This window comes from Diabrotica virgifera, chromosome 8, assembly GCF_917563875.1.
Source record: "Diabrotica virgifera virgifera chromosome 8, PGI_DIABVI_V3a".
NCBI classification, from domain to species: Eukaryota; Metazoa; Arthropoda; class Insecta; order Coleoptera; family Chrysomelidae; genus Diabrotica; species Diabrotica virgifera.
The window spans coordinates 216,141,719-216,156,427 of NC_065450.1; the positions used below are offsets into that span (position 1 = coordinate 216,141,719).

The following is a 14,709-nucleotide window of genomic DNA, read 5'->3' on the forward strand; positions in this document are numbered from 1 at the left end:
GTAGGATCAGGCAGACAACAGACAATGCAGAAAATACTAAAAATATGGGCAGAAGATGTAGAGTAGAAGATAGAAATTAACAAAAACGAGTAATAATAATAAATGAATCAACAACAAAAAAGTGAAATTGTTCCAAATAAAACACTGAACAAAAAATAACTTTTAATACATAGGTACTTACATTTCTTACGGGTACATTTGCTACCAACTCAATATGTTCGGCTAGTTTCTTCAAATATTTTAGTTGTGGTATATTTTGTGACATTTTTTTAAATGTACTGATTGCTGTAGTTAATGTAATGTTGGCACCTACGTTTAATCCATTTTCAACTAATCTGATAGATTTTAATTCACGAACATCCTGTATATCTACGTAAACGTTGTATACAGTTTCTTTTTTATATACTCCTAAAAATTAGATATTGATATTATTGATTTATTAGTCTTATAGCATTCTTTGAAAGTGCCTATTCTAAGGTACTAGTACACTTTGGAAGACCAAAAATAAGCATTTTTTCAAGATTCTTTTTCTCAGAACCTTTATTAAAAATGAACATAAAACTTTTTACATATTAATATATAAGTCTTAGAGAATATAAAAAATATATCTTGTTTCATTTATGCACGTACACTAATATTGTAGAGGGCGCCAAAGTCGAGACCTCGAAAAAAAGTAGTTCCGATGGCGGACAGTTAATCTCAGGATTGGGATCTCTGAAACAAAAAACTCGTACGGTATTTGAAAAAGGAAGGTTTCTTACGTGACAATTTACCACCGTTAGTGAAAAATTCCGCAAAAAAAAAGATTTTACGGAAATTGTAACAAAAAAATGTGAAAAAATCGCCCGTTTTTCTTCAGTTTTTCATGGTTTAAAAATATTTATTTTTTGGTCAAATTGTGGTAAATTGTCACGTAAGAAAACTTCCTTTTTCAAATGCAGAGCCTATTTTACTTAAAATCAGGCCTGAGGCACGACACAATTTTCGGGCCCCTATATATAATTTAATAATAAAAAAATATGAAAAAAAAATGTTTAAGAAACGCTTTTCTTTAGTTACGAGTGACTAAAATTAAAACATTATGATTAAGAAAATAATCAACAAAGATAATTATAAAAAAATCAACTGAAAAGCAAAAAATAAAAAAAAATGAAAAAATTTACACATTCGTCAAAGAAAAGCGTGGCGCGTCGTCATCGAATAAACGGTTTTCGCTCCACGCTTTTCTTTAACGAATGTGTTAAATTTTTTCATTTTTTTTTATTTTTTTGCTTTTTAGTTGATTTTTTTATAATTATCTTTGTTGATTATTTTTTTAATTAAAATTTTTTAATTTTAGTCACTCGTAACTAAAGAAAAGCGTTTCTTAAAAAATTTTTTTTTCATATTTTTTTATTTTTTACTTTTTAGTCTTACACTTTTCAAGCATCAAAATATATCGTCATGTTTATTAAAATATGTATAAAACATATGATGTACTAACATGAAAAGTAGTCGGAATCAGCAAAAAATTTGAAACTCTATTGTTTATTTATGAAGCATAACGTAAACAATTAACGTAAAAAGTGAAATTATGTATAGTTCATATCATTAGCTATAATCCTTAAAAGTTTCAAGTTTTTACATTGTAAAAAACTAGAGAATTTAAGCATTTTCCATTAAAATCGTTTTTTTTTTATTTAAACAATTAATAAACATAAATTTTTTTTATTGATTATTCGTGTATTGTTCCCGCGAATGCATATGTCTGCAAATTTTCACTCATTTGCATTGGAGAAAAGGCAGTCAAATTAACGTCTAAAGATTTGACGCAAACTATTGAACTAAATAAAAGCGTTTAATAATAATAACTTTTTTAAATGTATTAAATTATTTAATAAAAATATAGTTAATAGAAATATTTAAAGAAGCGCTGCATAATTTGGAATGGTGTGTGAAAGTTAATGGAATTCTGATAAATACAATTAGATATGCAGACTATACAGTTATTTTAAGTGATGATATAAATGGATTACAATGCCTTTTAAACGCCATTGACACAGTGGGAAGAGAGTTTGGCCTAAAGATAAACTGCTCAAAAAGAAAATACATGCTATTTAGCCGTCTGGTCCATCAAGATTCACGGTTATATGTTGATGGTCATATAATTCAAAGAGTACCTAGTTTTAAATATCTTGGTTGCCATATTACTAAACAACTAGATCCAGATAAAGAGATAAAATGTATAATCGAGATAGCCCACACGACTTTTTTAAAAATGGGGTCATTCTTCTGTAATGATAACTTGCAACTTCAACTTCGAAGGCGCATGATTAAATGTTATATTTGGTCAGTCCTCTTGTGTGGTGTCGAAGCATGTTCATTAAAAATGTCCACCATTAATCGTTTGGAGGCCTTTGAAATGTGGCTGCACAGACGTACACTGAAAATACCACAGACGGCTATACTGACAAATGTGACACTCCTTAAGAGAGCAAATGCTGCCCGCGAGCTGCTTGATAACATTAAATATAGAAAGATGGCCTATTTTGGACACGTAGTAAGGGGAGACCGATATAATATTCTTCAACTTATTATGATGGGACGAATGACTTATTATGATCGAAGGACGCAGAGGAATTGGTAGAATTGGCTCTTGGTTAAAGAATGTCAGGTAGTGGACAGGAATAAAGAAAGCAGAACAACTATTTAGAATAACTCGAGACAGAGATAGTTTCGCCATGTTAATCGCCAATATCAAGGGGACTTGATAGGGCACGTTAAGAAGAAGGTAGTTGTACCAGAAATTTAAATTTTTATTAAAATAAATAAAATTTATTTTTACGAAATTAAACATTGTTTAATAATTTATCTGTTCTAACCTATTGACTATTGATTAGATACCTATTTATTGTATCTAACCTATTGTTATCATTTATCATTTCCTGTTCGTGAAACGAAAGAATTTTTAAAATATAGTTTGTTGTTGAATTAAAACTGATTTTCGGGTGATCTTTCCGGGCCCCATTAAAATACGGGCCCGAGGCAGGTGCCTCACGGGCCTAGTGGTAAAATAGGCCCTGTTCAAATGCAGTACGATTTTTTTGTTTCAGATATCCCAACCCTGAGATTAACTGTCCGCCATCATTTTCCGAGGCCTCGACTTTTGCGCCCTTTACAATATTAGTGTACGTGCATACATGAAAAGAGATATATTTTTTGTACTCTCTAAGAGTTAGATATTAATATGTAAAAAGTTTTATGTTCATTTTTAATAAAGGTTCTGAGAAAACAATTCTTGAAAAAAGTCATTATTTTTGGTCTTCTAAAGTGTACTAGTACCTGCTTCAGAAGTAGACTAAGCACGAAAAAAGAGCCTTAGTCGAAATCAAAGGTTTGATTCCAAAATATACATATAGATCAACAAATAAGAGTAAACCTCATTTAATAGACTAAAACAAAACCTTTATAATATGATAAGAATAATAATTTATCTTTATTTTGCTCAAGTTTGATTGGAACTCAATGAAAAGTATAGAAAATTTATGTCATGTTATCAGTTGACTCCCAGGTGTTTATTTGGTAGTACCTTAATATCTTATAAACGCCTATTACGCCAGTCAATTGGGGCAAGAATAGGATATTACCTCCGAATTCTATCCTACTGCATGGATTTTAATGAAATTTTGGGCCTAGCCTCTACTTATCTCCTAATTCAAAGTCTACCCTATGCCGATGTGTGCTTTTATATTGGGGGGGGGGTTGGAAATTTTTTTTGTTAAAATTATCACAGAATTCGCTAGAAAACCTAATTCTAAGCAAAAACTGTTCTATGATTTTTTTTTGAAAACAATACTTTTTGAGTTATTCGTGGTTGAAAACTGGCCATTTTCATTGATACATAATATCTTTTCGAACGGTTTTTTGCGAATACCTTAAAAACTATGCATCTAACTAAAAAACTTTATTCAACATTTTTGTAAGTTATAAAAAACAAAGAGATACTTGCCTCCATAACCCTTCTAGTTATAATACAAGAAGAGATATGGTAGGTGAAAATAGTTTGTTTTTGGTACATTTTCAAATTGGTGTATTCAACTTGAAATAACAGAGAAACGGTCGATTTTAAGTGTATAATGCTTTCAATACCTTTTGTAGAGCTTCAAAAGATCTTTAAAATGAGCTATATTAAAGGTCCATTACATTAAAACTAAGCGAGATATGCTGCAAACAAAATTGATAACTAATGTGTTTTAAGAAAAAATGAGAAGTAATTTTAACCCCTATCCACCAAAATGTAAATGCATCGTTTTCTTTCTACAATACCTTTTACTATAGTGTTATTTCTATGTTCAGAAAGTTGGACGGGTTTAAAATGAATGGTTTTTGAAAAAAAAAGATCAAATTATATAGAGCATTTTTAAATTTTCTTAAAAATCTTCCTTTTTCTCCATGTAACTTGAAAACGATAAGAGATACAGTAATGAAAAATAAAAAGAAAATTTTTATTTGAAAAACCCTACATTTTTGTGTAGTATCCTTTTTTCGTTTCTCTTATCATTTTCGAGTTACATGGAGAAAAAGGAAGATTTTTAAGAAAATTTAAAAATGCGCTCTATAATTTGATCTTATTTTTTTCAAACACCATTTATTTTAAACCAGTCCAACTTTTTGAACATATAAATAACACTATAATAAAAAGTATTGTAGAAGGAAAACGATGTATTTAAATTCTGATGGATGAGAGGTTAAATATACTTCTCATTTCTTCTTAAAATACATTATTCATCAACTTTTTTGCAGAATATCTCGCTTAGTTTAAATGTAATCGACATTTAGTATTGCTCATTTTAAAGATATTTTCAAGCACTATAAAAGTTGTAAGCATCATTATACACCTAAAATTGACCGTTTCTCAGTTATTTCAAGTTGAATACACCGATTTGAGCATGCAGCAAAAAAACAAACTCTTCTTACCTACCATATCCCTCTTTCTGTTTCAACTAGAAGATTTATGAAGGAACGAATCTCTTTGTTTTTTATAACCTACAGAAATATTTTATATAGTTTTTTTGTTAGATGCATAGTTTTTAAGGTATTCACAAAAATCTGTCCGAAAAGGTGTCATTTTTCAATGAAAATGGCCAATTTTCAACTACGAATAACTCAAAAAGTATTGAGTTTTCAAAAAATAATTATAGAACAGTTTTTGCTTAAAATTAGGTTCTCTAGCCTCTTCCGTGGCTATTTTAACCAAAACATTTTTCACTCCCGAGATGGGGTGGGAACCACCCCCAAGATAAAAGCGCACATCGGCATAGGGTAGACTTTGTTTCATGAGCTATTCCCTACTTACTGTGAAAATATCAAGTAAATCGATGTAGACGGATGGAATTAGGAGCCAAATACCCTCATTGACTGCCCTATATTTTTTTATTTTATTTAATCACACTTTAAATTACGCGCTTAAAGTTGTTTCAATTGGTTTCACTTCTATTCAATTGAGGCTTGAGGCGCTCAGAGCAACAGTGGCCTAAGCCACAAATTGAGCATTTTTCCGATTAACAAGGGTCTACAGAATCCAACTCTATATTTGTCTAAATGGTGCTACATAATTTGTAGCGCCATACCATAAGCATAATGTAAATTCTAATTCAAAGATTGCATTTATCTCAAAACTTCGTTTTTGGGGTTAGGCCACTGTTGCTCTGAGCGCCTCAATTTACTATTACCTTGTAGCATTTTAATTTTGCCCTGTATAAGGTCTTAATAAACGTCTTTCAAATATCTGAAAGAGAGTTTTTTATCTAAGAATCTTCGAACGAGAATAAACAGAATTTAAATGTTTATTTGCTCTGCCCAAATTGCATTGAATAAATTGATTTCTCTGAAAATCTAATAAATTGCCATTATAACTCACTAATTTGCTTTGTTTTAGAATTGCGTCTCAGAAATAAGTGTTTGTTTACATTTGCCAGATTTCACTGCCAAATGCCTCTAAGTGGAAACCAATCACCCTCTAGGTGGAAATCATGAGAGCGGGGATATGTGAGAAAAATATTATTCCAGGTTGAGGTCTTAAGAAATCGGATATAATAGACTACATCAAACAGAAGAGGTTAACCTGGTACGAACATGTCAGAAGAGCAGAGCAAAATCGTTGGATGAATAGAATAACAGAGTGGAGCCCGGTAGGAAAAAGGAAGAGAGGTAGATTCCGAAAATCTTTCAGAGATGAAATGGACGAAGCAATGGAAAGAAGAAATCTACACGAAGGGGACTGACAAAACAGAAAGAACTGGAGAGAACGGTTGAGTGAAAGGTTGAGTGATGTTTAAAATATTTGAGCGATCAAGTAATCTCTTGCAAAAGTAGTAAAAGAAGATGCAGTTAGTATCCTGCAACAGCATATTCAAAAACTATGCTGAATATTTCCAGATGATGGTCAATACAAGGTAGCAAAAGTACCTGTAATTATTTTTATTTTCTTCTACATATACTTAGTGTATGTGCAGTGTTACATGTTTTTTTGAACGGGGTATAACTCTTGAAGTTTCTTTTGCATGTTTCAACCCTAACAACACAAAACATTCCAGGAATGTACTATCAAAGTTCTATTAATGTTTGAATGTACTGGACATTCAAGGAACATTCGGTGAATATCTGATTAAGTTATTCGTGGAATGTTACCACAAGACATTCTATGAACATACTACCAATGTCCTATATTTTAAGAGAGGCCATTTACTATTCAATTTGCATTCATTTTCAAATTTGCTGCGCGTGTATATGTATTTAGGCAATCCAAACCTCAAACCACGTGACTTCTGGTTCTGGTTGGCATGGCATACAGGTTACAGAGGTTATGTTTGTAATATCATTTCATTTCATCATTTCACTGTTTATCGTCATATTTTGGATTCATTTGGATTTCGTTTGCTGTATTGTGTGAACTTTATAAACTTTACCACACTGCAAAGTGATTATTTAAGGAAATTATTATTGGAGACACCAGATGTTTGGAGAAAGGTAGGGCAAACAATTTTATCAATGTTCATTTTTCTCTGATATTTATCAATATTGATGAATTTTGCAAGCAATAACATTATTTCTTTTATTGTTTTAGATATTTATTGAAGCTGAAAATAATTGGGGATTTAGATCCATATACAATTCAGTCAGAATTGGATTTTACCATAAAGTGCATTCCACCAAATTACTATTATAGATATTATAGATGAAAGCATACAAAAGCCTTCAGGCACATAAATATTTTACAGCTGGATTTGTTTTTAAAGTTGGAGTAAAGTTGGAAATCACAAGCAACAACTTCGTAAGTACCTACAAGAATATTGAAGAAATCCAGCTCCTGGATACTACTGGGCAAACTAGAAAATTGAAGAGGACAAAGCTTTTTGAACTAGTTTGAGTGATAGTGAAAAGCAGAGCATAATGCTTGTGTGCATGTGTATGTTAGAATAGTGCGGTTAGAAAAGCAGAGCATAGTGCTTGTGTGCCTGTTAGATTAGATAAGAGACGCTATGGGTAAGCTCTCAATTTTAAGGAACAGTAGTAATTTAGGTTAAATTAAAATTGCTCATTGGTCAGAGTTATGACCAGATTGTAATTCTAATGAACAATTCAATACAATGAATCGTCATCGTAGTGATGATTATGGAAAAAAATATATGACAAGATTTTGTGCAATAAAAATGTTTATATTTATCAAGGATGTATTATTTGGTATGGCTACATATACAGTCGGAAAAATGAAAGAATACCCATGAATGAACATATAAAACACGCTGTATTTTCCTGTCACCATGTCACAAAGAAAATTGTCCAGTGCAAGTAACAATAATTATTGCATGTACTTGTGCTGACCAGTTTTTTGTGTGACACGGTGACAGGAAAATACAGCGTGTTTTATATGTTCGTTCATGGGTATTCTTTCATTTTTCCTACTGTACTTCTGGTATATCGTCGGTGATGTGACAATACCTCCTATCTGCTTTTTCATGAATTTTGTAGGAGATGAAAAACTTGTTTGGGCCACCTCGGGTTTTCATATATTTTTTGATTTGTTTTGTAGTAAATTCAACTATCTATTTACTACAAAACAAGTCAAAACTTACGTATGAAAACAGGAGGTGATCGTAAAAAATGTTTTTCGTCTCCTGCAAAACTCATGAAAAAACATATAGGAGGTATTGTCACATCACTGACGATATATTTCAGAGAATGTCTAAAAAATATACTTTGAATGTCCTAAGAACATTCATGGAATATTTCAACAAGACATTCAGTCTAAACAATATACTGTGAATGTTCAAAGAACATTCGTAGACATTCATGGAATGTTCCAACAAGACATTCACGGAATGTTTAAAATGCTGACACAGCACTTTCCTGGGACTTTTCAGGGACGTTCGTGTGCTTTTGGGGACATTCCAGGAATTTTTTCAATGTCCTGTGTGTACCTTCTAGGAACATTCCTGGAATGTTTTGTGTTATTAGGGAATAACCATTGTTTTTTATGTACCTAATTAGGAAGGATTGAACATTGTGGACGATGACGATTCTTGTAACCATCCATCATGTTACTAAATTATATCTTACCTTTTGATGTATTTCCAGCTACTATGGTATAATAATTCGGATTGCCATTCTTAGTTGATTCGAATGTCTTTATTATTTGTATTAAATCGTTCAACAAGGTGACTTTAATCCAAGATAATCCTCCTAGTTTATAATAAAATGGGGATGCTAAATGTGGCGTGCAAATAATATCAGGATATTTCAGTTTCATTTTGCACACAGGCATGTCTTCGATATCTCCACATTTTTTAGCTAAATCTGGAGACGCGTCTTGGCAAACTGACTTAAAGGCTTCTAAAATTGGCCTGAAACACAAATAGAATAAAAAGTATCCATATTTAAGGCTATAAATACAACACCGGGTTAACCCGAATATTGATGACAGTAGCACAAATTATTCATTATGGAAAACTACCAGAAGACTAAAAAGACCTATTATTCACTCTCCGCCGTATTGTACAAAAGACTTCTCCCCTACGCTGAAGAAATAGTAGGAGAATGTCAGTGCGGTTTCCGTCCTAATAAATCAACAACGGACCAGATATTTACAGTGAGGCAGATCCTTGAAAAAACCCTAGAGTTCGGCGTCGACACCCACCACATATTCGTGGACTTCAAAGCCGCATACGACTCAGTTAATAGAGGTAAACTTCTACTTGCTATGGTAGAATTTAAAATACCGCTTTATCTTGTCCAATTAACTGAACTTACGCTCACAGGAGCAGAGAGCGTGGTAAAGATCCAGAACGATTTCTCAAGACCCTTCCATTGCAAAAATGGACTAAGACAGGGTGATGGACTATCGTGTCTCTTATTTAACCTGGCATTAGAAAAAATAATTCGAGAGTCCCAAATTAATACGAATGGTACTATCTTTAACAAATCAGTACAAATTGTCGGATACGCAGATGACATAGACATCATAGGTAGATCTAAAGAATCTCTGACTGAAGCATTTCGGTCGTTAAGAGCATCTGCACAGAGAATGAGGCTAAATATAAATGTTCAAAAGACAAATATATGTGTTGCACTAGGTCAAGCAACCCGACACCTACAAGAATAATAATTGACGACCTAGAACTAGAAGGTGTCGACACCTTCATATAGTTAGGCTCGCTGCTAACTAAAGATAACAATGTCAGTGAAGAAATTAAAAGAAGAATAGTGCTCGCCAATAAGTGCTACTATGGCTTAAGAAGACAGATGGCCTCAAAAATGCCTAGAAAAATTAAATTGACTGTCTACAAAACACTAATAAGACCAGTGCTAACATATGGCTCAGAAACTTGGTCACTTACTCAGAATGACCAAGAACTGCTCAAACGTTTTGAGCGAAAAATTTTAAGACGAATATATGGTGGCATAAAAGAACAAGGTTTGCGGCGCAGGTGTTACAACTTTGAGTTGTATGGAAATTTTGGAGAACCTGACGTTGTACAATTCATTAAGGTAGCATGCCTTACATGGATAGGTCATGTAATTAGGCGAGAGGAAGATGCCATAGTCAGAAAAGTTTTTGATCGAAGAGGGCCGATAGGACAACGAGCAAGAGGAAGACCGAGACTTAGGTACCAAGACAACTTAGAGAATGATTTAAAATCTATTGAAATTAGAGCATGGAGAAGAGTTGCCAGAGACAGAAGAGAATGGAGGATTGTTCTGAAGAAGGCTTTGGCTCATAAAGAGCTGTAACTCCACTGATGATGACGATGATTCACTCTCCGCCTATTAAACTAGACAATCGAAACTGGACCAAAACTAGTGCAACAAAAAGCAGAGCTATTTACTACATATCTTGAAAATACATTCAAACTAATAGCATGTTACGAGGATGAAGAAAGATGGAAGGAACATATGTTCAATTAGAGGAAAAAATTCGACTAACTACATCAAAAGATGTGATTGTAGAAATAAAGGAAAATATTAACCTGAAGAAAGCTCACGTCTGTGATTTAGTTACGAGTGAGCTGTTGAGAGTGAGTACTTTAGAAACACAACACAAAATAACAGAAAGAAGACAGTTAAAAAGTGAAAGGGACATTGATCCACAAACCATTAGGGCACTCAATAAAGACATATCGAAAGCTGTGAGAAGAGATATTAGGAAATTTAAACATGAAAAAATAGTACAGACTATAGAGCAAAACCGGAGCATGAAGGTAATGAGACGAAAAATGACGACAAGCAGAAAAGAAATTTTCCAGCTTAGGGATAAAAATGGTGAGATAACAACAGACAGACAGAAAATACTAGGAATAGTCGAAGAGTTTTACACTATATTATACACAAGCCAAGTTAACAATGTCATAAATCCAGAAAATAGACACAAGGTACAAAACCAGGAATCTGAGGATATTCCAGAAATTACTCAAGATGAGATACAATATGCACTCCAAAAAATGAAAAACAACAAGGCTCTGGGAGATGATGGAATAGTTACAGAAGCTATAAAACTTGGCGGAATTTCTCTTCTGAAAAAAATACAAGACCTCTCCAATCTCTGCTTGTATAGTCAAAAAATTACTATAGCTTGGAATAACTCAATTACAATTATTATGCATAAAAAGGGTGACAACATGAACCTAGAGAATTACAGGTCAATTTCTCTACTCAACCATTTATAAAAACTGTACACCAGAATAATAACCAATCGATTGGAAGCAAAATTTGAGCTGTACCAACCAAAAGAACAGGCTGCTTTTCGCCCCAACTACGGTACAAATGACCACCTACAGTGCATCAAAGTCTTGATTGAAAAATCAATTGAGTACAATAGACCTCTAGTTCTAGCGTTTATAGACTTCCATAAAGCGTTTGATACTATCGAACTACCCACACTACTTAAGGCATTGGAAGAGTGTCGAATTGATCATAGGTACACCAATATTATAGAAAATATATACAGAAATGCTACAACAACTATAAATCTGCGCGGTCCTACCAATAAGATATATATCAGGAGAGGTATTCGACAGGGAGATACTATGTCGCCTAAGTTGTTCATTACTGTACTTGAACATGCTTTGAAATCACTGGAATGGGAAAATAAAGGAATAAATATCGATGGTGAGATGCTCAGTCATCTACGATTCGCAGATGATATTGTTCTGATTTCAGATGACCTAAAAACTGCCAATGATATGTTGAATGAACTCCGAGATGCAGCACGTAAAGTAGGTCTAAATATTAATTACCACAAGACCAAAATGATGACGAATTTAGTTCCGAGCCATCCTTTAAAGGTAGAAGACGTCGAAATTGAAGTTGTTGACAGCTACATATACCTTGGACATACGGTAAAAATTAGCAGAGACAATCAAACTGCTGAGCTGCTAAGAAGAATAACTCTGGGATGGGCAGGGAAGACTACGTGATATTTTTAAAGGTGATATACCTATCAGCTTAAAAAGAAGAGCCTTTAATCAATGTGTCCTGCCTGTTCTTACATATGGCGCAGAGACACTTACCCTAACAAGGACATCTGCACGAAAACTACAAGTGACGCAACGTAGAATGGAAAGATCATTGTTGGGCATAACGTTAAGAGATAGGGTAAGAAACGAAGAAATTCGTAGAAGAAGTGGTGTAGAAGACATAATAAAACACATAGCCAAAATTAGATGGAAGTGGGCAGGACACGTCGCTAGAATGAGAGATGATAGGTGGGCCAAAAAAATCTTGGAATGGAGACCGAGAGCGGATAGACGAAACCCAGGAAGACCACCCACAAGATGGACTGACGACATAAAGAGGATTTGTACCAACTGGATTGCAGCAGCGCAGGATAAATCTGAATGGAAGTTTTTCGAGGAGGCCTATGTTCAGCAGTGGACGACTATGGGCTGATGATGATGATGATGATGATGATGAGCTGTTGAAAAATCTCTCCTGAAGAGCTATTGTAAAACTAACAAGCCTCATTAATGCTGCATTCAGATTGTAAAAAATATGTACCAATTCTTGGGCGCCCATGCGCCCCAATTCATGGGTACCCCCAGGGAGTGAGTAAGACATTGAGAGACAGCTTAAGATTTAATTTGATTCAGTGATTACCATGATGAGTGGTGATCTCTCTTTTGGGTTGTTACCAGAATTTTGCTTTCCGGCGTAGGGAGCTATTCTTTTTCTTCAGATGCAAATCCATTAATGGATGTTCGCGATCACATTTTCCATTAACTCTCTGTTTCTTGCAATGTGTATCAGACATTGTACGTCGTTAACCCCTGTCCATTGCCTTATATTTCGGAGCCACGATATTTTCTTGCGTCTTATTCCTCTCTTGCTTTCAATTTTACCCTCGATTATAAGTTGAAGGAATTAGTATTTTTCGTTTCGTATGATGTGACTCAGTTATACCTTTTTCCTTTTCTTGATGGTTTCGAATCCTCTACGCCACATAGCAGCATCGACCATACGTAGCACTTAGTAAACCTTAGTCTCAGTTGAAGATCGAACTCTGAACAGGTCAGTACCTTCCTGAATTTTACGAACGCTTGTCGAGCTTGCTCAATGCGACATTTTACTTCCCTATCCGATGCCCTGCCTTCAAAAAGCCACATTCCCAGGTATTTAAATTTGCTCCCTCTTTCAATGGACTTGGTATTCAGTGTTATGGTGGAGTTTTCAAGTGCATCCACATTTCTGAAGATGATCATGAATTTGGTCTTTTTGGTATTAATCTTTAATCCCATTCGCTTACTGCAGTGGTCGGCAAACTTTTTAGCCAAAGAGCCAAATATAAACATTACAACAATTTAAAAAAAATTTGGGAGCCAAATCTGCTTGTTCAGCAACCTTTTGTTCACTAAATAAAACTAAAGGGTCTAGTCGGTTAAGATAGTGAAAAATGCTCCCAGCTATATTCCAAAAATAAAAAAACCACATGTTCTGCATCAAAAAGTATTCGAACAAAATAATTTTTAAACCCCTAGCCCCATCCATAACCCCCCAAGAAATTTAAACGTGTTTTTTCGTTTTTTGGCGATATCTACATTTCTAATCATCGTACACACTTCTATTTTCTTTCGTTTTGTAAGGTTTTATTTCCTAAAACACTGTATTTTTTACAAAATTTTTGGCAAAAATCCATTTTTTTAAATGTTGACATATGTAGAACCGAAAAGGGAAAGAACAGCAAACGTGAGCTTTTTCAGCTGATCATAAGAATCAGGAATACTATTCCAAGCGATGAAAATGGTCATGTCTTCCTTCTCCAGGTCATTCAAAGCAGACTACTTGTGTTGTGAACATTTTTTTCTTCTCCAATATTTCCAATTCAACACAAAGACGTTCGAATTAAGAGCGCCATACCTAATTGTTCTTAAATCCAGAAATTATATTTCAAAGCTATTAATAGTCCATTCTTTAACGGTAAAATATTGCAAAACCTCTAAATTTTAAATAACCGCTTGGATTGACATGAAATTTGGCATACACACAGCTAACAAGTCAAAGAAAAAAAGTGATATTGTGCCGATATGTGCTTTTGCCCTGGGGGTGGTTTTCACCCCCTCTCGAGGGTTAAAAAATATTCGTCCAAAGAAAGTCAGGAAATGGGTAAACTCGCTAATTTTAAGTAACTTTTGTTCTATAGAGTTTTTTCACTAAGTCAATACTTTTTGAGTTATTTGGCAGTGAATACGTTCATTTTTTCAACAAAATAACCACGCTTTTAGACGGTTTTTCGCAAATAACTCAAATAGTAAGTATTTTGTCGAAAAAGCATTCTTAGCAAAAATATAGCCTATAAAAAATTTCAAAAATGGTGTATATATCACGTCTTTTTATTTAGTAGAAGCACAGTTATAGCTAATGAAAAATAGGTTCATATTCGTCAAATTCCAAATGGAACACTTTAACGTGAAATAACCAAAAATGAAGCACATTTCGGGGAAAACTCATTAAAACTTATTTAAAGTGTTTAAAAAAAGCTTCATTTTTGTTTTACAAAGAAAATTTCTAGCATCAAAATTAAACAAGTTACGCTCAAAATAAAGTTATTCCCTTTTGGTTTTGGTAAAAAAAATCGAGAAAATCACCCCCTAATTAGTATCTTAAATGAACTTAATCGTAACGACTTCACAAGTTTCTTGACTCGTGTATATATTGTTTATATGATCTGTAAGGTTCATC

At 33.6% G+C, this 14,709-nt stretch overlaps 1 protein-coding gene across 3 annotated transcripts in view; it reads right to left on the bottom strand.

Moving 5' to 3' along the window:
• LOC114327560 (uncharacterized) overlaps window positions 1-14,709 on the bottom strand; it is a 122,605-nt gene that overhangs the window by 62,081 nt on the left and 45,815 nt on the right. For all 3 annotated transcript variants that reach the window (XR_007700102.1, XM_050658081.1, XM_050658082.1), the window contains exons 5-6: window positions 8,599-8,882; window positions 182-408 (exon numbers count right to left, since the gene is read on the bottom strand). Coding sequence is in view for 2 of the 3 variants with exons in the window: in XM_050658081.1 (XP_050514038.1) it covers window positions 182-408; window positions 8,599-8,882 (511 nt within the window). In the remaining variant the exon portion in view is untranslated. The remainder of the gene's footprint in view (window positions 1-181; window positions 409-8,598; window positions 8,883-14,709) is intronic.